Source organism: Podarcis melisellensis (assembly GCF_964234715.1).
Source record: "Podarcis melisellensis genome assembly, chromosome: 9".
Classification (NCBI taxonomy): Eukaryota; Metazoa; Chordata; class Lepidosauria; order Squamata; family Lacertidae; genus Podarcis; species Podarcis melisellensis.
This window is the reverse complement of record NC_138541.1, coordinates 60,815,047-60,841,544: the sequence shown is the minus strand read 5'-3', so window position 1 is coordinate 60,841,544 and position 26,498 is coordinate 60,815,047. Positions and strand designations below refer to the sequence as shown.

General features: G+C 43.6%; 1 protein-coding gene across 1 annotated transcript; it reads right to left on the bottom strand.

Moving 5' to 3' along the window:
* Window positions 1–2,772: 2,772 nt before the first annotated feature.
* Window positions 2,773–26,188, bottom strand: RELL1 (RELT like 1). Its single transcript, XM_081924608.1, has 7 exons — window positions 25,986–26,188; window positions 12,945–13,172; window positions 11,864–11,935; window positions 10,547–10,604; window positions 9,433–9,672; window positions 6,896–7,152; window positions 2,773–5,885 (listed from the first exon to the last, which is right to left on the bottom strand). The coding sequence occupies exons 1-6, from the start codon at window positions 26,074–26,076 to the stop codon at window positions 6,933–6,935; spliced, it is 909 nt and encodes a 302-aa protein (XP_081780734.1). The 5' UTR covers window positions 26,077–26,188; the 3' UTR covers window positions 2,773–5,885; window positions 6,896–6,932.
* Between the last annotated feature and the right edge of the window lie 310 nt (window positions 26,189–26,498).

Sequence of the window (26,498 nt, the reverse complement as noted above, 5' to 3'; positions counted from 1 at the left end):
AAGATTTTGAACTCCTTGATAAAAATTCCAAATAGGAAACAGAAGTCACAGAAGAAGAGTAAAAATAAGGAAAAGTGATGAGCACCTCTGAGAAAAGAGTTTCCATGTGCTTTCATAACTACAAAGTGTGGAAGGCCGTCTGAAAGACAACGAAGTTTGTACCACCAAAGAAGAGACCAGCCTCCATGAAACATTTGCGTTCAAATTCCAAACATGAAGGTCCAACTACCATATTTTTCGCCCTATAGGACGCACCGTCCCATAAGGCGCACCTAGTTTTTTGGGGGGGAAATAAAGGGGGGAAATTATTTTTTCCCCAGGCACGGGGCTGGGGCGGGGGAGGCCCGAGCTTCCCCCTACCCCAGCCCCCAAACAGGCAGCTCTCTGCAAGCCGTGGGAGCCCAGCGCTGGCTCCCGCTGCTTGCGGAGAGGTCCACGAAGCCTGGAGAGAGAGAGGGGTCGGTGCGCACCGACCTCTCTCGCTCTCCAGGCTTCAGTGAAAGCCTGCATTCGCCCCATAGGACGCACACACATTTCCCCTTCATTTTTGGAGGGGAAAAAGTGTGTCCTATAGGGCGAAAAATACGGTACATTGGATCTGGATGAAGAAGCTGATCGTGCGACAACGGGTTGTGTTGAAGAGGTAGAGGCCGCAGATTAGTCGCTGCCAGACAGGTCAGGATGGGAAAAACCAAAGGCTCCGAGACCAAAAGATGCTACTAGTAGGTCTCCTTCCCTTTTCTCCCTCAACTTCTTCAGGATGTGGGGAGAAGAGGAAAAGAAGGAAGAGCATAAAGATTTCCTAGAGGCCACAGTGCTGTGAGAGTGTCGACTGCTTCTGCTACTGGAACAGTGTGCTTAGATACTTAGCAGTTCATGAGAGACATGAAGACACCGGCTTAATTTTCTAGGCATAGTCCATTTTTGCTAGCATTTACCCAATGCTGCTAAGCTTTGGGAGCAAATGAGAGCACAAAAATGAGGCTTGCTTCTCAGCTTTGCAGGACGTGGGGCGGGAGGCAGTGGGAAGACAAAGAAGTGAAGCCAAATTTCTTCCAGCCTGGGTTGGAAAGAAGAGAGGAAAATCTGAGGAATCTTTGTGCTTTTTTTTGTATTTTACATAAAGCAAACAAGTGGGAAGGCAAAAGCTAATAAGAAAACAAAATGGTGGGAATGACCCAGGGACTAAAGGAGAAAAAGGAACAAAAAGGCAGAAAAATGTATCCTCTATCGGCCTTTGGGTGTCTTGGGGACATTTTCAAACCACCACAAAAAACAAAACCACAGTAAAAAGGAGAATTTTGAAGCAACAGACTAGCAGGGAATGGAAGCCACAAAGCTAAAAGCAGAAACAGACCAGATTGCAAGGCCTCAGACGTCTCATCAAAGTCAAACAGCAATTTCTGCCTCAGACCTTAGGAGGAGCTCGACTCCCATCTGATCTCATATGTCAGTCTCATTTGTTCAGTGTGCAGTTTCTATTCATTTGCTACATTAACAAGATCCATCATGCTTAATCCTGCCATACATTCATTCATTTAGAAAGGCAATACACAATATTATCTGAAATGTGTGTTTTTATGTCCTGCTGCTTTGATCAATTCCCAACCCCCGTATTTTCTGTTTAAATTAAATTAAAGTTGTACTAGGGGTTTTCTTTGGCTCAGTTAAAAAACACTTAGGCCAGCCTTGCTTTTCCAGGAATTTAAAAAGTCAACATCTTATTGGAAAGCAAATGACGTCTGACTTGAAAAAAAGCAACTGGAGAACTTTTTTTTAAGAGTTTTGTATTTTTATTGTTCAAGTAGTACAAAATCTATATACTAACCGTATTGTTAAAATACATTTAAACACAATGTGAAAAGCGAGCTTCAGCCTTACTATGTCAGTCCGTGTATCATACAATCATGATAGAGTTTCATGTGTTATAAGACAGTTCTGCAACACTCTTGTTCAAGCGCAGCAGACACCACAGCCGAAATCCAAATGTTTTTGTCAACTTCAGCAAATAGACATACACACACAAGAGTATGCACAAACATTTCCCCACTAAAAAGATCCTCAATGCAGTCTGCTCTAGGCCCAACCAATCACAAACCTGAATTAGGCATGGCGAAACTATTTGATTCAGTTCGCATTTAAAGGCAAATAAAGAGAATTCACATTTCCCGAAACGCTATGTGAACTGCCATCTTTCAAAATTCACACGTTTCCAGAATTGGCAAAGCAGTTTCTCCAGCCAAGTAATTTGTACAAAAATGCATGTTGCGGGGATACAATTGTGAAAATGAGCAAAAATGTGTTATGTTAGAAAATCATAATAAAAGGAAAATATGGCTCACAAAAATATGTATATTAGGCAAAATCGCATACATACATGTGGGAGAAATTCACACTAAAATGCTGGTGAATTTTCAGAAATATATTGCAAACTGATGTAGAGAACTGAATTTAAGACTGGTAAAATGAGAAAGTGAAGCAGATTCACCAATCCCTTATCTGGAATCAGACCCTTCTGAAGAGGCATTGGATGAATCAGATGTTAGATGCAAAGGATCCCCTTCACAGGTAGGACTGCATCCTGTTTCCACATGTAGATTAGGCTCCAGAATTGGGGTTCACATTTTTTGCATACCGAACACATTTGTTAAACACAACCGCATTTTAAAATACCTTCCATTAAAATTGCAGGACTGTTATGGATGTAGTGCTTTCAGAAGGTGAAATGTTTTCCTCAGCAACTCTTATTCACCTCTACTGGCCATTAAAAAAAAAAAAAATTAGCAATTTCTGATACAGTGGTACCTCGGCTGTCGAACGTAATCCGTTCTGGAAGACCATTCGGCAACTGAGGCACAATGGGCTATCAGCAAGTTCAATGGGGAAAATTGGGAAACATGCCTCGGAAGCCGTTCAAAAACAGAAGGAATTACTTCCGGGTTCTCGGTGTTCGGGTTCTGAAGTGTTCGGCTTCCATAATGCTCAAAAACCGAGGTTCCACTGTACTGCGACAAAGTGATCCTACCCAACCAGGAATCGCATAAGCCAAAATCCTAGGCCACCCTTACAATGGTGTAGCATCTGTTGCTAACATCCAGGGTGGCGCCAGCCCTTGCCACCAACACTGCTGGAGCAATCCCAGCCCCAGCGGAACAAAGTAGGGCCGCGCTGAGCCGCCTGGGCAAGGAGGAGCCTGACCAGGCCACAGGTGGGGTCACCTGGTCATGTCTGCTCAAAAACTGTGCGCCTGGGACACCTCTGGCACCCCCACACTACACCCTGATCCTTAACTCCTATGGGTAAAACGTAAAGTGACCCCTGACCATTAGGTCCAGTCGTGGCCGACTCTGGGGTTGCGGCGCTCATCTCGCTTTATTGGCCAAGGGAGCTGGCATACAGCTTCCGGGTCATGTGGCCAGCATGACTAAACCACTTCTGGCAAACCAGAGCAGCACACGGAAACGCCATTTACCTTCCCGCCGGAGCGGTACCTATTTATCTACTTGCACTTGACGTGATTTTGTACTAGGTTGGCAGGAGCTAGGACCAAGCAACAGGAGCTCACCCCATCGCGTGGATTCGAACCGCCGACCTTACGATTGGCAAGCCCTAGGCTCAGTGGTTTAGACCACAGCGCCACCCGCATCAACTCCTATGGGTAGGTGTGACTAATTCATCATATCCTCCATTTTTAAAGAGATGGGTTTGGTTCCTCGTGTAGCCCAAAGGATACCGTCTATGCACGAGAAGGAACTATGGAGCAAGCTTCACAAAATTATGATGAACAATCGCTTTCTTTGGATTTGCACCATAATTATTGTGACACTGCAAGGTCACTACGCCACACTGTCAATCTTAGGTATGCGACAACATCAAAAAGCCAATTTGGGGTAAGGGGTATTCTTCATTCCCTCATCCATGGGCAAACGTTTTCTGCAAAAAGTGCTTCCCTTCAGCTCAGTCCTAGACAAATGTACTGGATATCTGGCAAGGGGTCTGTTTATTTAAGCAAGTCATACCTAATTTTAAGGGAGCTATCACAATACAGTGCAACCTACATTTTCGTCTACTTCGAAGCCATTACTGTTAAGTGTTGTTATAAAATTTCAGGTTTATGAAGCCCACAGAACTTTTATTATGCTTATGTTAATAAGGCTTTTGGGTTTGTTTGTTTGTTTGTTTGTTTGTTTGTTTGTTGTTTTTGCTATTTTATTTTAAACCTTAAATGGAGGGACTAAAACTACATGCAGCATTTTCAAATCAGGCTTTGGTTTATTCTATTTTACCTTATTTATTAAATTTATATACCACCCTTCACCCATAGAGCTGGTGGTGGCTCACAACATAAAAATACAAGATAAAAAACACAAAACGCATAATAAAAACAAGAACGAAAATGAAACAATAACCCCCTCCCTGAAACACATTTATAGGGTTTAGCCCTGGTTAAAGTTGAAGTATTACTTTTCACGCCTTTTATATGAGCCCATTTCCATTGTGCTACAAATATATTTTTTGATGTGCATGAATAATCAATTTATGCTAGTAGATCCTAATTTAAAATACATAGAGGTAGGGAAAGTGCTCCCAAAAAAACACAAATCTCTGAATTGCAACCTCCTACTTTTGCTTAGTTCAATCTGACAAGATTTTATTTACTGTTACGACAGCTTCCTAATCTGGGCATATTTATAAAATTAGTTATGTATATACAGCGAATCTGTTGCAAAGAAAAGAATGAGGGGTGTTTTTTTTTAACTCTGATAGTCTAATCAGTTATCTTCCCAGATAATGCCCTACCACTATCGCGAAAAATATTCCTCACAGTTTAGAGGCCATTTGGCAATGAACAGTCGCAGCTTCTCTGAAACATGCCACTAGTGGAGAATTTCAGAAGGTTCATTGCCTTCAAAGTTTGCCTTGAAAAGCACCATCAACCAAAAGTAAAAATATTTCTCTCTATATATATATTTGTTTATTTGTTTCATAAAATTCATACGCCGCTTGATTATACAAAAACCTCATAGCGGTTTACACAAAAAAAGATAAAATTATCAATAAAAAAATTGACAATAATTTAAGGCCAATGCATGCAGAAAGTCATCAACTGCCTCAGCAGTAATTCAATCACAAATCTGCAGGAGCAGAATATGGCGTTTGGGGGATTTAATACAACATCTATCAAGGTTCATGACCAAAACAGGTTTGTTAGAGATCGTAGAGCAGGCTTCCTTCACCTCGGCCCTCCAGATGTTTTGAGACTACAATTCCCATCATCCCCTGCTAGCTAGGGATCATGGGACTTGTAGGCCAAAAACATCTGGAGGGCTGAAATTGAGGAAGCCTGTCATAGAGGTTGCTTTGAGCACAAAAACGATAATTGTGTAAATACACTGAGAAAATACAATTAAGCAATGCTTAATTTAGCAATCATTGGCATTTAGCAATAAATGCAAAATATAGCTCGACTTTGGTCACCTCCCTTACAGAAACAGCCAATATATAAGACTTTGCTCCTTGGTACATCAAACAGACGACAACACATTTTAACATTGCAGTATGGCAGCAGAGGCATCTTGGCAAACTGATTATTGTTTGTCACTTCTAAGGAGGATTTCATTCGGTTCAACTTTATTCGAAGTGGAAAAACATAATGTTTTATAAATATAAAAATTGCTGACTGGGTGCTCCAGTAACTTGTCAAATAACTAAACTGTCCTTAAAATTTTAGTTACTAGAGCACGTAAAATACCTGGGACCAAAACCTGCATGGATTCAGTCACAAAAATTATGCGCAGCGCTATACTTCTCTTCGGAGACGTCAGTGTCCCAGTTTTGAATTTTCCCCAAAGCTATTGTGTGTGCTTTTCCTCAAAAGCCTCCATCTGCAAGAGAAAAGAAACAGAAACGTGCCTCACTTTAAGGGACAAACGGCCATTTTCCAACGTGCATCTCTTTGTCAGAGGGCCTTCTCGGTGGTGGTGCCTGCCCTGAGGAACGCCCTCTCATCAGATGTCAAGGAAACTTTTAGAAGACATCTGAAGGCAGCCCTGTTTAGGGAAGTTTTTAATGTTTGATGTTTTATTCTGTTTAATATTCTGTTGTGAGCCGCTCAGAGTGGGTGGAAACCCAGCCAGATGGGTGCAGAATAAATAATTGTTGTTGTTGTTGTTGTTCCTTTAATATTAAACTTGGCCCGATAACCTTGATCATCGTACAAAGCATCAATATTCTGCAGTTCAGTGCTCACATTTTCAAGGGACACTTACTCAGAGTAGACCCACTGAAATTAATGAACATGACTACGCTAGGTCCATTAATTCCAACAGGTTTGCTCTCAATCAAAGTGATAATGCCACCCATTATCTCCATGCATACGTTAATAAAGGTAAAGGGACCCCTGACCATTAGGTCCAGTCATGACCGACTCTGGGGTTGCGGCGCTCATCTCGCTTTATTGGCCAAGGGAGCTGGCGTACAGCTTCCGGGTCATGTGGCTAGCATGACTAAGCCGCTTCTGGCAAACCAGAGCAGCGCATGGAAATGCCGTTTACCTTCCCACCGGAGTGGTACCTATTGATGTACTTGCACTTTGACGTGCTATCAAACTGCTAGGTTGGCAGGAGCAGGGCCCAAGCAACAGGAGCTCACCCCGTCACAGGGATTCGAACCACCGACCTTCTGATCGGCAAGTCCTAGGTTCTGTGGTTTAACCCACAGCGCCGCCCGCGTCCCAGAACGTTAATACCTAGAGACAAAAGACGCTTTTGGAGTTTATGCAATGATATTATCCCTCACAGACCTGAATTTTGTCAGAAACATGGCAATCTTGTGTTTTATAAACCTACCTATAAATTATTTCAAGTCCTACGTTCAGAACTGACAACATACTGACCTCTGCTTGGACTCCCATCACTTTCTGGGTCCAACTGTCACGCTGAGCCAGATCTCGATCTATCCTCTTGCTTGGCAGGTTTGCGCTGCTGATCATCTGGTACCTGTTTGGCAGCAGGTGTGACTGGCGCCTCTTTCGAAGCTTCTTTGACAGGGGTAGCAGGCATTTCACCATTGACACTTTCGACGCCACTGACAGACATCAAGTTCTTACGTTCCTTGGAAGCAGATTTGTGTTCTACCTTTGTGACTCTAAACCTGTTGGGACAAAGCTGAGCTATTAAAGCAATCCAGCATTTCACTACCGCCTCTGCAAAATTAGGAAAGGTTTATCTAAATTTACAATTGTATTAGTTTTGAAATGACTGAGGGGCTTATCACTTTGAAAGACGTAAGACAGATGATCTTGCTGGGAGACTGTTTTTGGGGGACGGGAGGCGGGCGGGTGTGGGGGACTCCCTGGTCCTGAATGGGGTAACTGTGCCCCTGAAGGACCAGGTGCGCAGCCTGGGAGTCATTTTGGACTCACAGCTGTCCATGGAGGCGCAGGTTAATTCTGTGTCCAGGGCAGCTGTCTACCAGCTCCATCGGGTGTGCAGGCTGAGAACCTCCCTGCCCGCAGACTGTCTTGCCAGAGTGGTGTATGCTCTAGTTATCTCCCGCTTGGATTACTACAATGTGCTCTACATGGGGCTACCTTTGAAGGTGACCCAGAAACTACAACTAATACAGAATGCGGCAGCTTGACTGGTGACTGGAAGCGGCCGCTGAGACCACATAACACTGGTCCTGAAAGACCTACACTGGCTCCCAGTATGTTTTTGGGCACAATTCAAAGTGTTGGTGCTGACCTTTAAAGCCCTAAATGGCCCAGTATACCTGAAGGAGCGTCTCCACCCCATCATTCAGCCCGGACACTGAGGTCCAGCGCCGAGGGCCTTCTGGTGGTTCCCTCACTTGGAGAAGCCAAAGTAAAGGGAACCAAGCAGAGGGCCTTCTCGGTTGTGGCGCCTGCCCTGTGGAATGCCCTCCCATCAGATGTCAAGGAAATAAACAACTATCAGACATTTAGAAGACATCTGAAGGCAGCCCTGTTTAGGGAAGTTTTTGATGTTTGATATTTTATCGTGTTTTAATATTTTGTTGGAAGTTGCCCAGAGTGGCTGGGGAAACCCAGCCAGATGGGCGGGGTATAAATAATAAATTATTATTATTAACTATCTAAGCGAGATGTGGAGAAGTAGGCGGTTAGAAATTATGGCTGTGCTGCGATTACAAATTCTAGAAGAGTAAGTATGTTAACAAACTAATGGATGCTCTTTTAAGAATTTGCCCCTCCAGAGGAGAGAGTCTCAAACATTCTACTGCTACGGTAGTTCTGAACACAATTCAACTGTTTTAATTCCCTAAATATTATTCCCCCACCTCTCTTTTGCACTTTAGTCACCGTTCTTACCAGCACTACAAACATGGGACTTCATCAGAATGTAGATTGTAAGCCTGGAGCTTACAAACCACGCAGAAACAAATGTGTTATAACACACCTACAAATTTGTCTTTGTCTTTTTCCTGTAAAGCAGTTGCAGCAAGGGGTCTTGTCTCCTCTTTCAGTTTTGAAGCGGGCACGCCCAGCCCGACAGAGTCAAAATGCCCTAGAGTTCCCTGCACCAACGCAAAAACCTACGGGGAAACTTCTCCCTTCACATGGAGCTTCCAAACTCATTTTCTGCACCAGTTCGTCCTCGATAGAACCTCAGACAAAAGGAACGATATTCCAGCTGCTGTGCATCTGGGATTACAAAGGACTAGGCCTGCACAGAAAAGAAGCTGGCCAATTTCTGCTGAAGAGATAGACTGGCCTGTTTCACATTGTAGTTGAACTAAACTAGATGTAGGGTTGCCTTATCTTGAAGAGCAAAAAAAAGAGGACAGCTTGAGGCCTTTTCCCCCAGCTTGGACTGGCAGAAGCCATGCCTGAGCCCACACCCAACAAACAAACAACACCCCAAATGTTCAAGTTAGAAGGAGAAAGAGTGATGGACCTTTAATACCAAAATCCCAGGCATTTCCTTTAAAATGTAAAAATACCCCCCCAGATGGAAATGCTCCCCCCAAAAGAGGGCATGTCTGAGATTTCCCAGATGTATGGCAACCCTAAACTAGAGTTTAAATGTGAAGGTGCAGTACGATCACGCACGCCACCAAAACTGCGAATCCACCACAGTACTGAGAATCAAGAAGAGTTTGGATGAAGAGTTTGGATTTGATATCCCACTTTATCACTACCCGAAGGAGTCTCAAAGCGGCTAACATTCCCCTTTCCCTTCCTCCCCCACAACAAACACTCTGTGAGGTGAGTGAGGCTGAGAGACTTCAGAGAAGTGTGACTGGCCAAAGGTCACCCAGCAGCTGCATGTGGAGGAGCGGGGAAGCGAACCCGGTTCCCCAGATTACGAGACTACTGCTCTTAACCACTACACCACACTGGCTCTAGTCAAGACATGGTTTCACCTAAAATGAAATTATAAATGGGCACACCTTCCAACAGACAACACTGTAACCTCCCCATGCCGGGCTCTCCTTGGTTCTTTGGCTTTTTTAGCTGGACTGAACAGGTGCCACCTCTTCTGATTGCAGCGGCTACAGTCACCCGTTCCGGCAACTCCACCGACCGTGTGCAAATGGCGGCCTCGGCAAGTGTGTTTCAGCTGAGGACCTCCGGACGATGAGGGAGACACTGGACTCGTTGGACTGCCTGGCGTAGTCGGACTAGTAGGGCTATAGTTAAAGAGCAAAAAACACAAACGTTACAGGACAGAAACGTAGTGTGGTATGGTGGTGGACAGAGGACGAGATGGTTGGACAGTGTTCTCGAAGCTACCAGCATGAGTTTGACCAAACTGCGGGAGGCAGTGGAAGACAGGAGTGCCTGGCGTGCTCTGGTCCATGGGGTCACGAAGAGTCGGACACGACTAAACAACAACAATCTAAAGTGCCGCTTGTACACATCCATCACCTTTTAGAAAAATATAACAACAATAAAAAATCTCCATTTAAAAGAGGAGAAAAACAATGCCAGCCATGGAGGGCAGGTGCTGTCACAAACAGAAGTCAATCCACAGCTGGCTTCTCAACAAACTTGCAATGCCAGTTTCTCCTGAGCGAGACCCTGGAGGGAAAATGGTTTGAACAGTGAGTCTGCTTCCAGAACAACTCTCCCCCATCAAATGTTTGCGTCTGTACACAGCCTAAGTTCAAGTATGTGTGACCAGAAATATTCTTTCACCTTACCTATGTTTCCTTGCCTCCTCATGCTCTCTCCTGCTCTACTGGATGTTTCAATTGTTAAAGTTTGCCAGAACACTTACCTTGATGATGCGATTATAGGTCCATGCATATGTGCGAGCATATTTCTTATCTCACACGGACAGGATTTTTGTAAAAACATGCCGCTATCTCTAGCTTAATGTAACATGCACCCAACTTTTAAAGACACGTACATGAAACTTTTAAGAACTTCACTACTACAGTACAGTCTGTCTGAGAAAGCTTGCGTTTGCAAACTTCAAACAAACCGCCTTCTGCAACAACCTCAAAAACCACTAGCATCTTGTCTCCACTGAATGTGGAGCATAAAAAAAAAAGGTTTTACCTTTCAGGATCATATACAGAGTTATCTGCCACCATGGCCTTCAGAACATCAGCATTAGCTGCAAGAATGACATAAATAAGAAATACTTAACATTAAGGCCTACTGGGAAATGATCTATAATGAAATTAAGAAAGTCCTTAAATAGACGTTTTTAAAGAAACCAGAGGCTTTTCTTTTGGGCATGGTGGGCCAACTGGTACCGAAGAAGGATAAGACTTTCTTTATGTATGCAACTACGGCAGCAAGAATTCTTTTAGCAAAGTATTGGAAGATGCAAGAACTACCCACTCTGGAGGAATGGCAGACGAAGGTGATCGAATATATGGGACTGGCAGAGATGACCGGCAGAATCCGTGACCAGAGGAAAGAGGCGGTGGAGGAAGATTGGAGAAAATTTAAAGTATACCTTAAGAACTACTGTAAAATATTGGACGGTTAAGATGTTGAGAGGCTAGAAACAAAGAATTACAGCTGTAAATCGTAAATTAAAGGGGAAAACTTAATGAGAATATATAAAGAAATGGACTGAAGGGTTGCTGACACATTATAAAATAACAATGCAGAGAAGGGGAGGTATGGGGAAGTCATGTTTTATGTACTTGTTTGTGATGTGTTTGTTTTTCCTTTTTCCTTTACCCTTGTTCCCTGTTTTTTCTGTTTTGTAAAAATAATAAAAAAATCATTATACAAAAAAAAAAGAAATACTTAACATTTGGGAGCTGGTCTCTTTGAACATGGCTGGCCTAACTTGGACATTACACACACTTATATCAATAAGATAACATGCCGCAAATAACTTTCGTTCTACTCCTGACCCCAAAGCAGTTTGAATCTTTGGGAAAATCTCTCTTTGGCATGTATGAATGAGAAAGTGTATACGATGCGTTCTGTGAATTAAAAGTCCTAAATTAAAAGTCTTCATTACTTCCAAAGGCTGCATATTGGCGGTGAGTAGAGGCAATTCAAAAAGTGGGAGGGGTCTCTTCCCCCCCCCCGGCCCCCACCATTCCACCTCTCTCTCATTTACACATATATCTTGAAGCCATTTTGATTGAGAAAAGCATTGGAGAGAAAAAAAATGATTGCCAGGGGGTGATCTTTGTGGATCTAGCAGCATATGGTTCATAAATATTCCTCCCCCTTCCCTCTGGCTGCTGATATATGCCTAACTGATGCCTCCAATTGGAGCCAAAGGAAGCTTAGTAAAAATTAGTCTAAATTCTGCAGATGGGAGGCATAGTGAGGAGGGGAGGCTGTGGGACAGAGGTTCCTCATGACCTGCACATTCATATTTTTTTAAATAGCCGTATTGAATACCTTCATTTTTCATAATGTAGTCAACTATTTTCCCCACGGTGTCACCATTATCATTCGTACTTTCGTTCAGCTCTGGAAAGAGAAAGAAAGATTCGGCTTGTGGGCTGGATAAATAACCAACCAGGACTGGAGGTGTAAAGAATCTGGTAAAGTTAAAGTTATGGTGGCTGGGGTGGAGAGCAATGTCTCCCTGAGCAGGGAGGAATAGAAAAATTGCAAAAATGCCATGTTTTCCTCCTTATCTAACCTTACTTTGCTGCTTTATCATAAGATGCGCTGTTTTTTACCATTTGACATATTGATGAAATTTACTCAGAGTGAACGGTAAGACAACTTTTACTGCCATAAAAATAAAATGCATGCACATAACTTATTTTAATAACCGAAGTCTTGCTTTTCCAGTGTGATGGATATGGCCTGCTTTTGTGGACGATTCTGTGAAGTTCAGGTGTAATGCTTATCAGTTCTGGCTTTAAAAGTTCTGGCCTTGGATTATGTTCAGCAATACAGCAGTACCTCAGAAGTCGAACGGAATCCGTTCCAGAAGTCCGTTCAACTTCCGAAACGTTTGGAAACCAAGGCACAGCTTCCGATTGGTTTCCGATTGCGCAGGTGTGCCAGAAACAATAGCAGAAGCCGCGGCAGATATTTGGTTTCCAAAACAAGTTGGAAAACCAGAACACTCACTTCCAGTTTTCGATCTTTCAGGAGCCAGAACGTTCAACTCCCAAGGCGTTCAGGAGCAGAGGTATGACTGTAATACCTTTAGCCAGGAAATAGTTACGGGAAATTAGTAAACTACACAGGTATCATATTATGAAAATCACAGGCCCTGGGCCAAAACCTTGCTAACCTGCTGAATGATCTGGCTGTGGTCATCAGGGAAATAAATAAATCAACTGCAAGGTTAAGCACAGTTTTGCAAGTTTCCAAGCTGAACAGAGCTTGCAGATCACCAATGGTATACAGACCATAGTTTGAGAGCCTCTGATCCAAGCACTATAAAAATGGGGGTTAATGCTTGCTGTTCCTTATTTCCATATTAGCACAGGCACCAGACTTTTAAATCATTCTCGCCTACCTATCTTTTCCCCAAGCTGCTCCTCCTCTTGCTCAGATTCTGTTGTACAGCGATATCCTTTCTTCTTTAGCATATGGCAGATGAAAACCCCCAGGAGTCCCATGAGGAAAAAGACAGGAATCAGGAAATATGCAATATATTCGGGGTGCTGCCCGTTTCCTGACGATCCACTTTCAGGTTTATTTGCGACATCATCTGCGCTATGGCTTGCCAAGGTACGAGGGCCCCCTATGAAAACAAGGGGGGAGAAAGACTACAAAATTAGTGAGATTTGTACAGCAATGCTGATATTTTATGCTTTCCACAGCGCTTCCCAGTCCAGAAACTAAATGTTCCCCAAAAGCAAGGCACCGGATGAGCAAATCCTGGATCCTGTAGCCAAGTATGTATTTTATTTTGATGGCAAGTAAAACTGAATTCTATAATGCAATTGTTTAAATTACATTAATTTAGCTGTTCTGCTTAAGCATAATTATAGAGTTGACACCATAATTATAAATTTGATTTGTCCACTGCATTGCATTATTATGTGTTACAATGTTTTGGTATTTTTATGCATTAAAAGAACGAATCAACAAGAAGTGGGCCTTGCTCGTGGAAATATATAGAAGAAGAGTTTGGATTTGATATCCCGTTTTATCACTACCCGAAGGAGTCTCAAAGTGGCTAACATTCTCCTTTCCCTTCCTCCCCCACAACAAACACTCTGTGAGGTGAGTGGGGCTGAGAGACTTCAGAGAAGTGTGACTGGCCCAGGGTCACCCAGCAGCTGCATGTGGAGGAGCGGAGACGCGAACCCGGTTCCCCAGATTACGAATCTACCGCTCTTAACCACTACACCACACTGGCTCTCTGAAATATATAATCAAACTTATTGACTCAATTCATACAATCACACCATACTGCAGTGGTGCCTCGCAAGACGAAATTAATTCGTTCCGCAAGTTTTTTCTTCTTGCGAGTTTTTCGTCTTGTGAAGCACGGTTTCCCATAGGAATGCATTGAAAATCAATCAATGCGTTCCTATGGAAACCGCCTTCAGACCAGGTCCGGGGACAGTCTGTCCCCCGACCTCTTCTGAAGGCTGGGGGGGGGGGACAAGGGCTTTTCTTCCCACCCCCAGCATTTTAAAAAACCCTGGGACAGCGAAGGACTTCTCCGCTGTCCGGGGCGATCTTAAAATGCTGGCGGGCGGCAGCATTTTAAAAAACCCCGGGACCTCTTCTGAAGGCCGGCGGGGGGCGAAAGTCTTTGCTCCCCCCGGCTACCTTCAAAAGCCGTCCGGGATAGCGGGAAGCGCTTCCCTGCTATCCCGGACTGCTTTTAAAATGCTGGCGGTGGGGAGCAAAGCCTTTCGGCCCCCGCCGGCCTTCCTGGACCTCTTCTGAAGGCCGGAGGGGGGGGGGAAAGGCTTTGCTCCCCACCGTCAGCATTTAAAAGAGGTCCCTGGAGATTTCCCTATGGGCTTTCTTCTTGCGAAGCAAGCCCATAGGGAAATTCGCAACTCGCAAACGGAAAACCCTTTCGTCTTGCGGGTTTTCCGTCTTGCGAGGCATTCGTCTTGCGGGGCACCACTGTACTTTGTTCAAAAGTGGCCAGCAATGGTTCGCAACTCTGTATGACAACCAGCACCAGAAAACCTTGGAAAAACCATTGTCACAGTCATGCCTCCGTCTCCAAAGGCACCATGGAAACAGGAGTGAAATTAAGAAAGCCAAGTGCTGAGAAGAGTTGAAATGAAAGCAGACAAGCAGCTGTAAATCAGTTTGCTTATTCCAAATGCTAAAAAAGAAAGAAAATTGAGCCTGTACAAAGCCTCTGAGTGCTTCAGAAATGCCCACAATGTAGTACGCAGTATTTCAAGTCATACCAGGCTATCTTTGTACACAAAGAGAAAATGTGACATTTTAAGTAAAACTGGAATAGTTCACACCTTCTTTGAATTCTTCTCTTATTCTAGAAAGAAGCTAAGCTGTAGCCCTTTCTACTTTATACCTCCACTTAATTTCTAACACTCTAATATTTAATCATGCCTTCTTCACAAAACCACAGTACCAGCAGAGACACTTATTTACACAGAGCTTCTAATGGTAAAGCCCAAGCAATATTTATATATTTCCAATTTCTGAAAAAACTGCAAATGTGACTTCCCGCTGAACATCCAGCATTGCTTCTGATGTTTGGGATAGATCAAACGGTCTGTCCGCAGGTGGACAGAAATTCATAGCTATGGTTTCCCTTCATCTGCAATGTGCTAATTAGGAGAGCTGCCAGAATTCACAGCCATTCCTAGACAAAACTGTGGTTTTGATGTGTAGCTTCCATCCCCCCCCCCCTTGGGTTCCTCTCTCTTTTTGACAAAGAGAATCACATAAGGAATCCAACAGCGCAGTCAATCACATCAGAGACAGTTCAGCAGTTGTTGTTGTTGTTTAGTCGTTGAGTCGTTTAGTCATGTCCGACTCTTTGTGACCCCCTGGACCAGAGCACGCCAGGCACTCCTGTCTTCCACTGCCTCCCGCAGTTTGGTCAAACTCATGCTGGTAGCTTCGAGAACACTGTCCAACCACCTCGTCCTCTGTCGTCCCTTTCTCCTTGTGCCCTCCATCTTTCTCAACATCAGTGGTTTAGACCACAGCGCCGCCCACGTCCCTCTAATACCACTTCCTCTTCCCTAATACTCCATACATCCTGGAGGTTCATATAACCCACCAGATCTATGCCTAGGGTGGAGCAGAGGTGTACCAAAACAGATGTTTATATTGAAGTACAGTGGTACTTCGGGTTACATACGCTTCAGGTTACATACGCTTCAGGTTACAGAATCCGCTAACCCAGAAATAGTACCTCGGGTTAAGAACTTTGCTTCAGGATGAGAATAGAAATCATGCTCCAGCGGCACAGAGGCAGCAGGAGGCCCCATTAGCGAAAGTGGTGCTTCAAGTTCAGAACAGTTTCAGGTTAAGAACGAATCTCCAGAACGAATTAAGTACTTAACCCGAGGTACCACAGTATAGCTGTACCACTGTATAGCCAAGAGGAGACAGTTCTCTTGACTGACTGACTATAATTGCAAAAATGAGACATTCAGCAGCACCACTGACTATAATTGCAAAAATGAGACTTTCTGCAGCACCAAGTATCTTTATTTTTCCACTAAAATATGAAGAAACTGCTCTCAGAGACCTAAGTTGATGAGGAGCAAACTAAATTAGACAGGTGATGAAAGTCAGCCAGATTTTCATGCTGTTAACCCACAAGTCTGTCTGTGCAAGCTGGCTAAAGTTAGCCCCTTCTATCAGGAGGAAGTTCCACTCAAAGTAAAGGCACAAGGCTTTTCGCTCTTTAATAGCAGTGATGATGTCATTTCATCTTCCTAATCTAGCCCTTGAGGAAGGTTGCAAGCAGAAAACAAAAGGGAAGCTGGCAGACAAACGGCAGGAAAGGTTTTCCGCAGGGTGAGAAAAATGACCCTCATAAGTTCATAAGTTCTGTCACAAAAGCAACAAGAGTGAATAGCCGCTAGATATATGTTTGTGTTTTACTTTAAGGCGGTCAGTGGATTAAACAGTTTTTAGCTAATAATAATTTTTATTTATTCTTTGTACCCCGCCCATCTGGCTGGGTTTCCCCAGCCACTCTGGGCGGCTTCCAACAAAAATCTAAAATACATCAAAATGTCACACATTAAAAACTTCCCTGCCTACAGATGTCTTCTAAATGTCAGGTAGTTCTTTATCTCTTTGACATCTGATGGGAGGGCGTTCCACAGGGTGGGCGCCACTACTTTCGTGGTTTGATCCTGCCTGGTACTGTTTCTCCAGCATGTCATCCAGGCAGTGGCAAAGCAGAACCCTCCAGCTAGAAGGATTGAACCCTCTGCTCATCAGCTGTTGAGCAGAGAGCTCAATCCTGCAAGCCCTGCTCCTTCTGTACTTCCCTGTGGGGACCAAGCCATGCCTCCCCTTACCACCACCACCAGATGACGGACAGGAGAGTGGTCTTAACTACCTGAAGTTGGCCCACAGGGCTGGGTGAAGATAATAATCTCCACCCACTGGACGATAGGAGTTCATCACTCCTGCCTAATGGACTAGATCTGAATACTAGATCATCTCCCAGTTTCCTGGAACAATTGTCCTTCTGTAATTCACAGCTGACTTCATTTTAATTTTTGACTGATCAAATGCCCAAACTTGCATGTGCTCTACAGCAGCTGGTGCTTACAAAAACAGAAGCAGTTTGCTGAGTGGCCTCTATGCTCCTATCAATTTACAAATTTTAACTTTGATGTTTACTGGCATTTTTATTTGTATATTTTCTTTTGTGCTCCAAATTTAACCGAATCAGCTGAAATCATGCAGAAGCAGTATTGAGAAATCTGAGAGGGATAAAAAACAATAAAATCAAAGTAGCCATGTTGGTCCAATAGCGTGTGGTTAATATCTTTAGGAAGGGACGCAGGTGGCGCTGTGGGTTAAAGCCTCAGCGCCTAGGACTTGCCGATCGAAAGGTCGGCGGTTCGAATCCCTGCGGCGGGGTGCGCTCCCGCTGCTCGGTCCCAGCGCCTGCCAACCTAGCAGTTCGAAAGCACCTCTGGGTGCAAGTAGATAAATAGGGACCGCTTACCAGCGGGAAGGTAAACGGCGTTTCCGTGTGCGGCTCTGGCTCACCAGAGCAGCGATGTCACGCTGGCCACGTGACCCGGAAGTGTCTCCGGACAGCGCTGGCCCCTGGCCTCTTAAGTGAGATGGGCGCACAACCCCAGAGTCTGTCAAGACTGGCCCGTACGGGCAGGGGTACCTTTACCTTTACCTTTAATATCTTTAGGAGGACCAATTTTTTTTTATTAAAAAAAGAGAGTATGGTTAGCGAGTTTCGAATTTACCAAAGCTCATCAGGATACATGAAAAATATTGGGACATGAAAGAACTCTCACTTCTTTGTGAATTTTCAAGTCGACCCTGATAAATACAGCTTTTGGACTTTACAAAGATAGTTGATGAAATTGATCTTGTCTTTACTAACAGAACAGCAAAATGTAAGGCGTATCACGCTGCTTCTGTTCCTGCTGAATTTGCTATTCAACGCTCAGCAAAGCTGATCTTTCTCTTCCAAAAAAAAAAAAACACACACCAAGATTCACTAAACACCAGACAGAAACAGAAGCTGCACCGTGGCTCCTTTTTTAAAAATATAGCTGAGCACCTTGGAGGGGGAGTTATGTGAGTATAAAAAGTGTAAGTAGTGGCCTATTTTACGGGGTGCTAATAAGTATTACCGAGTTAACATAAGGTATTAAGTACAATGGTACCTCGGGTTAAGAACTTAATTTGTTCTGGAGGTCCATTCTTAACCTGAAACTGTTATTAACCTGAAGCACCACTTTAGCTAATGGAGCCTCCTGCTGCTGCCATGCCGCCACTGCATGATTTCTGTTCTCATCCTGAAACAAAGTTCTTAACCCGAGGTACTATTTCTGGGTTAGCGGAGTCTGTAACCTGAAGCGTCTGTAACCCAAGGTACAACTGTACATGCCAAGAAAACTATGACTACATCTGATGTAACACTAGTAATATATGATGAGAGAAGAGGCCTGGGAGGGGATGAAAAGAGGGGGCTGATTTTTCTGAACCTTCACATCTCTAGACAGGAGAGGGAAGTGAATGAACATGGAGCTAAACTGATCAACTAGTAAGAAACAGTAAACATTAGCCTCCCACCTGCCAGCCAAGAACATGCATATAGACAGAGACAGCCCTGCCTATGCAGTACCCCTCCAGAGCCAGTGTGGTGTAGTGGTTAAGGGCGGTGGACTCGTAATCTGGTGAACCGGGTTCGCGTCTCTGCTCCTCCACATGCAGCTGCTGGGTGACCTTGGGCCAGTCACACTTCTCTGAAGTCTCTCAGCCCCACTCACCTCACAGAGTGTTTGTTGTGGGGGAAGAAGGGAAAGAAGAATGTTAGCTGCTTTGAGACTCCTTTAGGGGAGTGAAAGGCAGGATATCAAATCCAAACTCTTCTCTCTCTCTCTCGCTCTCTCAGAGTCCAGACTAACTTTGATTTTGGAACAGACTTTCAGAACCGATTACGTTTGAGAACCAAGGTACCACTGTAACCCACAACCACCAGAGGGCACCAGGTTGATACAGGCAAGAGAATTTTTGAAAGGAATTACCCTAAAAGCCAAAATGTTCAATCTAGTAGAATCAAAACAGTCACGCTTGGATTGTAGCACTTTAAGTTGCAGGTGACGCGATTTTTTTTTATATAAAAAAACTTTGCAATTTTAAAAAACCATCTCAGCACCAGGTAAAGCTAAAATCCATTCATCTCCCCTAGTGCCAAGATTTGCAGAAATCAGTCTGATGTTTAGAGAAAGCAAATCTTTGAACTTATTTAGATTTCCCTTCTCACACAAACATAAACCAACCATAAAATCACAACTCTCTTTGAAGTTCATCTTGCATTCTTTAGCTAGCCCAATAGGGATTAAGTAATATCTGTATGGTTAGTTAAGGATCAGGAAGTGATGGCCAAGAAAAGAAAAGCTGTAACGTGAGTCTCAAAAGGTAATTGTAATCAAGTTATCCATACTTGACTTCACGGTTAAAACGGACCCAACCTCCCTTATGTAGCTATCCATTCAAATTCTCTTCTGTCCTTTGCCTCCACAGAAATGTGCTGCTTTCTCCTGCTGTCTCAACTTTTTCTCTCCCTGTTAGCTGTTCTCTCTCTGCAATATAGCTTCTACCATTCACAGAAACCACTAACCATTTCCTCACTGGTAAATCCAAGGGTTTCTGCAGCCTATGGCCTCCTTCTCCTGCTTCCTGAACTCTCTGCTGCCTTTGATAATTGATCAAAGTTATCACTTGCCTAACTCTCTTTGTTCCCTAGGTCTTCATGATACTATCCTTCATTAATTTTATTTCTGTGCAATCAATTCTTTTAACGCTGCCACAAGTGAAAAGGCCAAGCCTGGATTTTTTCCTCCCCTCGTTCCAGCCGCCAGGTCTATTCAAAATTCAGCTACCATAATCACTCGCCGCAGCCACCACTCCAACCACAATTGTTCTACATAAGCACCTGCACTAATAGTTCACTCCCAGATCCAGCACAAGCACCTCATTTATAGTTTCACGGTTCTTCAAAGCTTTCCATTAACCTGATTATCTCTTTGCTTTTATATCCTGATACATCCCTGTCCAGAAAGTCTCCCAGCAACTGAATTAAATGCGCACTCACCCTGTTTATCCCACCTACCATTTCCATCACCTTCCTTAGTTCTTTTCCCACAGTAAAATTTTAAACTGTAAGCTCTTCAGGGCAGGGACCTGTCATCAAATAGTTTGTATATACGGTACTGTTTTTAACACTTGATTGGGAGCCGCCCAGAGTGGCTGGGGAAACTCAGCCAGATGGGCGGGGTATAAATTATTATTATTATTGTTGTTGTTGTTGTTGTTGTTGTTGTTAAGCACCATGCCCAACAGGTGATCAAAAGGATCCCTTCCTCTGACATAAGAAGACTTCCACTGGAAGGAGGGAACTTTTGGATCCAACCCATTGCTCTCCTCTCCCCCAAAAAAGAAACTGTAATTATTTAAAGGTTTTTAAACAATAACACAATTCAAACCTAACACATTTACAATATGATTTGAAAGGTGATGTACATACAAATGTGTAAGGTATTTTCCTGTTACGAGGATCACCACACAACACAATCCACAGGTAAATTCACATTCACACCCAGCCACGTTCTCCCATGATGTGGTACAGAGAGCTGAGGAGCCACACGATTAACCATATAGTTTATAAAAGTGGAGCAGAAATTATCAAGCCTGTCCTAATAAACCCATTGATGGCAGTATATTAGAACCATCAACTTATAAGCATGCATGAAATTTCAGGTGAACAAAGCAAGCCAGTGGGCATAATATATGACTAGACTTGTCCACTAAAAAAACCTCAAATCAGCTTTTTGTAGAATTACAACGTAGAGCGCTTAATCATAAACAGACACATATTTTCTGGCATGTGCCCCATTAATAACCTAGCAAATCAAGCTGTTCCCAATTCTCCATGTCCTCTTATTATTGAAAGAAAGCCTCCAATTTTTTTTAAAAAAAAATTGTTTGCCAATAGATTTTTTTTTTAAATCACATAATGGATAGTTTCCCATCTTAAAACATCCTGTTCCAGCACAGTACATAAATCTGTCGTGCACATGCAATAATTTTATGGGACCAAAAAATAAATTCTCCATGACAAGGATTCTTTACAAAAGTTTCAGTGACGGAGCTTTTAACAAATGCAAAAAGAATGCGCCACACATTCCCCTCCCCCACTGCTGCTGAGATGCACTCCTTTGCGACAAAGTACCTGATGAAAAAATAAATTAATGAGCATACTGTAGATTAATGCAAAATGTGTACAGTACATAGAAGGACAACAAGTTCCTATTTAAACATGTGTCAGTTTCAGCAGCTATATGCATAACATACTAAGTGTGGGCCAATCATTTATTGCTTTATTTAAATCCTGCTCTTCTTTCAAACGTAACAAAATTCTGGTTACGACAACGAAAAGAGCATGTTATGAAATATATCAACCCTGCAGAATATCATTAGATCAAACTATGCCAAGAAAACGTAAGAGCAAAGCTGGAGGCTACAAAAGACAGAAGCATTTTTCAGCGCCTCAATCTTGAATATAAAGGAGTAGAAAATTGAAATGAACCTGAGAATCACACATTGGCTTGTTAGAAATTACCGGTGTTCGCTTTCAAAGGACAAAACTCTATTTTGACACCAAGCAAGCAGTCAGTATGTAGTTCCATGTTTATCTAAGGAAAACAAGGCCTGGTTTTTCCCCACCACCAGTTACTGCTTCTCATTCAACCTCACCTGTCCCAGAAATATTTCTAATTCATGGTTAGGAGAACCAGAGAGGGTAGGCCCAGTTAGAAATGCTATCCTTCTTGCTATAACTATTAAGTGCCACACTTTTTATTCCAATCAACTTTCATTAGGATGGAGAATGGAAACAGAATCATTTTCCTGATCGTCGTTCCAAGAACCCTAAACACCTTCCTGGAATTAAAAAAAGGTAAAGGAACATGTATATTCCTGGAATATACAGATTCAGTCCAAAGGCTTGTCCAGTCACTTTCCCAGGAAAACCTGCTGTTTCCACCAAATCAGAACAAACGGCAACAGCAGTGTTCAAAATTAGCCAGGCGCAGGCATGTTTTGTGACTGGCATGGGTCCAATTGCAACCACGTGGAGATTTCTGGATGCCAGGATGGCGACTGACATCGCTGGCTGGCTGGCCGGCCCCTCCAGTTTTCTTAAGCAGAAGCTTATTTATTCATTTATATCACATAGATACAGTCCTTTTCCCCCCAGGGAGTACTCTAAGGGTATGCAGTACCAGCACATCTCCTTTTTTGTTGTCAAAAAGTGTGGCACTGCAACAACATGGTGAGCACTGGCACCTATTTTACTAGGGGAAAAAGCGCTGCATGGTTCACACCCTCCTCAGTTACTCCTTACTACAACAACCCTGTGAGGTAGGATAAGAGACTGTGACAGACCCAAGGTCCCCTAGTGAGCTTCTTGACCAGGGGTCAGCAAACTTTTTCAGCAGGGGGCCAGTCCACTGTCCCTCAGACCTTGTGGGGGGCCGGACTATATTTTGAAGGGAAAAAATGAACTAATTCCTATGCCCCACAAATAACCCAGAGGTGCATTTTGAATAAAAGGACACATTCTACTCATGTAAAAACAAGCCAATTCCTGGACCATCCGCGGGCCGGATTGAGAAGGCGATTGGGCCGGATCTGGCCCCTGGGTCTTATGAATGTTCTTGACTGAATGGGGATTTGAACCCTGATATCCCAGGTCTGAGTCCATCCCTCTAACCACTACGCCACATTGGCTTCCTAGAGTACTTCTGCTATGGGGCAACTCTATGAATTAATTAGGGAAATAAATATGGGGAAAGCCAAATGTCACTTAGAGAAAGATCTAAAATATTTTCACTGAAATATTTTCATTGTAAATTTGTTTTATTCTGGATTGTTTGGTTTGATGTTTGGATGTGTTGCAAACTGCTTTGAGATTTTTTTCCTTTAAAATATAAAGTGGTATAGAAAATAATAATAATAATATGATTATATAGCCGAAATAAGGCAAGGAGCTTTCAGAATGACTGAGAGAGCCCAAGTCATTGCAGAAATAGAAATCGTTTCAGGGGGGAAAAAACTAATTTGGGAGAAAACCAAATAACGACTGAGCATGCTCAGAATGTCAAGTGTCTGTTGTGAGGACTAAAAATAGAAAAACTGGGTTTGGGGGGGAAATATAATGCAATGCCCTGAAAAAAGGCCAGGCTGGCAGGCAAACTTCAAACTGCAACATTTTGTTGCAGATCAGATCCCTCATACAGAATCATCTAATCAATGAATTGTAGAATTGGAAGGGACCACGAAGGTCATCTGCTCAAAACCCCCTGCAATGCAGGAATCTTCTACCCAATTTGGGGCTCAAACCCACAGCCCGACTGAGCTATTAGATGAAGCCGCCTTTTTCAGTTATATACATTTGAAACAACTGTAGCAGACTTTTAAAAAGAAACTTTAGTCTAAAGCTGTATGTGCCAGCTACATGCATACATAAAACATAAGCTCCTTCTTTTAAAGTACAGGAAATGTCTTCATGTCAATACAGTCATACGAGATACATACGAGATAAAAGCATGAGCTCCAGTTTAATCACTTTTTAACAATTTATGCTATCCCTGACCACATCAGTCCACAGAAAAAGTTTTGCAGATTTCCAATAACAACTTCCAATGTAACTCAGCCAATGAGCAGTTTCATTTTCAAAACCCAACACAGTTTCAGCCCATAAGTAGGCTCTCATTGCACGGTCTGCTTACTATAAGGTCAGGGAAGCTCAAAATACTGGGAGTGAGGGAAAGTAAGGGAGATGGTAGAGAAGGAACAGCTGTACGTTAGACAATTTAATAGTGTTTGGGTTTTAATGCAAGTACTCCAAGGCCAGATTTCCTTATTCCAACAACCAGTGTTGTGTCTAAAATCCAGAACAGGGAATTAGTAGATTGCAAGAGAGAGAGAGATAAACAGAGACTACCCTTGATTTTCAGCAACATAGTACACTATCAGCAAATCACAAAAAGTATTCGCTAAATTAACCCATCCCCAAAAAACTAATTAACCAACGAATGTAACCGTTTTAGTCCTCCATAACACAACACCAATGAGTCACAGTTCTATGATCTATTGCTGTTATAGGAAAGAATGACAGTTATGAAAGCAGACAGAGTCCAACCATCGTGACTTAATATCCTGTAAAATAGAGAACTTGAAAAGGTGATAGAGGGCAGAAATGAATTAAAAATACTAAAGGAGGGACACACTAATGGCTACTTTTTACTTTATATTAACATAGATTATCTGCCACCATTTACCAACCCAATTCTGCAGCTGCTTCACTGAACTATCTTTCCATCACAGCTCCACATACAAATATATTGATAAACATAATACAATTTACAACTATTAACTACCCTTCAAAGGTGGTTAACACATAAAATAAAGCAGCTACTGTATGTAATTTCTTTTTAGTTATCTTGAACATGCACTAGTGGGGCACAATTAAGTGGACTGAACTTTTGACTGAGGGAAAGTCAACGGAGGCATTGCAAAAAAAAAAAAAAATCCTGTATGTTAAGGAATCAGCATGCAATCTGAGTGACAGTCTTCCCAAATGCAGCAATCTGTTTCATTGCACTCAGTTGGAACTTCCTTGCATACAGAAAAATGCATACACGTGGTACTGTTGCAGAGAATTGATTTACACATAATTTACACTCTAGTATTCCTACAAATAAGTGCCTCCCGTGGAGGAATCTTGTAACGTGGGCTCACAGTGGCATCTGGCACTATTTCACTGTAAATCTGGTAATAAGATGAGGATAACTGAAATTATTCAGAAGTAATTACACAGCAAGAAACAGCAGAGAAACAGCAGAAGGATTGCAATAGGGGGCTGAGGAAAGAAGACACCAAAGGGCTATTTCTGGACGGATAATTTCTTTGGAACAAAGCTTTAGGTGAAGCCAGTGATTGGTTGCAAAAAGAATGAAAAATGCAACGACCTGTGAGGCACAGTCCACTATCCATTTTGCCGATTGTTCTGTATATATCGCCTTGACTCCTTTTTAAGGAGGTGAGGCAGAGTCGGCCAGTCTCAAAGTCTGAATCCTAGAGAGTGCAAGAACAGCTGTTGTTATCTGGAGAAAGCTAGTGGCTCTTTGCACATGCCCTGAAGCACAGTTTCACAGCTGAGCTGAGCTGGGAGTCAAAATAGCCTCTGGAAATGAACTTGAACTCAGCGGCCGAAGCCAGATGTTGTCCTTTTGCACAACGGAGGTTGTAACAAGCCCAACCCTTGGAGATCATGTATTTATTTTCCGGTTGAGGAAGAACCATTTAGGGGAAAGGAAGAAAAAAACCCTATAAAGAAAAAGACTGAACTAGAATCGGACGTGCAATTTAAAACACACACCCCAACAACTGCCCCATTGCTGTGGGTTTGACAGCAGCCTGACATACAGCAGCTGAGATCCACCTAAGGGATAAGCTTCTGCTTGCTAATCTGCCAGGAAAAGCTTAGTTTCTGCATAACAGGATGGCCCAGTTGGGAAAATTAAAAACAAAAACGGTGGCGCCAACCTTAAGCAAGGAGTGAGAGAGAGAAGCAAGGGAGCGGGGCTGGAGGGAGGGAGGGCTTCAAAAGTCAGGCGGGAGTGGAAATAAAAAATTAATCAACAGCAAGTTGGGAAGTGCTGGAAAAAAGCAGATGAATAACGGAAATTCATGGGGAAGAGAGAGAGATAAGCCCCCACGATGGAGGGCAAAAGACAACTGCATCCCAGTGTTTCCCCTCCCCGTCCCAAAATGCAAAATATAAAGTCTGTGCCCAGAAGGAGGAAGCCTTTTCCGCACCCACCGGGAGCCGAGAGGTTGCCCGCCTGGGCGGACGCGGCTTGGAAGAAAGCAGCCGGGTAGGCGGGCGTCGCGGCCGGTCCTTGAGGAGCCATCTCTGGGCGAGGAGAGCACCCGCGTCCCGGGACACTGGGGCGCCTGGGCTGCTGGGGCGTCTGCGGCGCGCGCAGGAAATCTCCCCCTGTCCGCCCGGGCGCGGCTCTGGCCTCGAGGCTCCGCCCACCTCTTCTCCATTCCTCCCCGGGGGGGGGAAGAGCGACTGAGCATGCGCGGTGACGGCGCCGCTCTTCGGCAAGGCAGAGGGGAAGGCGGAGTTTCACTGTGGAAAAAGCAGCTGGAGGCGAGCAGGCTGCTTTTGCCTCAGTCGGGCGCTGTCCAGTCAGGCGCGCTCGGAGCGAGCAAAGTCCCAGTCAGTGACTTTGCTCGACTGAGGAGTGCAGCAACTGTAAACCCTAAAGCACTTTCTGGGGAGCAGGGGTGTCAACTTGAATAAAATATTTGGGATTTGGGGTGGGGT

Bases quoted from the DNA above. Each gene is read 5' to 3' on its own strand.
- RELL1 (XM_081924608.1), bottom strand. From the start codon at position 26,076: ATGGCTCCTCAAGGACCGGCCGCGACGCCCGCCTACCCGGCTGCTTTC. The intron at 13,173-25,985 runs GTGGGTGCGGAA...TTGTTTTCATAG, and splicing joins GGGCAACCTCTCGGCTCCCG to GGGGCCCTCGTACCTTGGCA. The intron at 11,936-12,944 runs GTAGGCGAGAAT...TTCTCTTTCCAG, and splicing joins GCAGCTTGGGGAAAAGATAG to AGCTGAACGAAAGTACGAAT.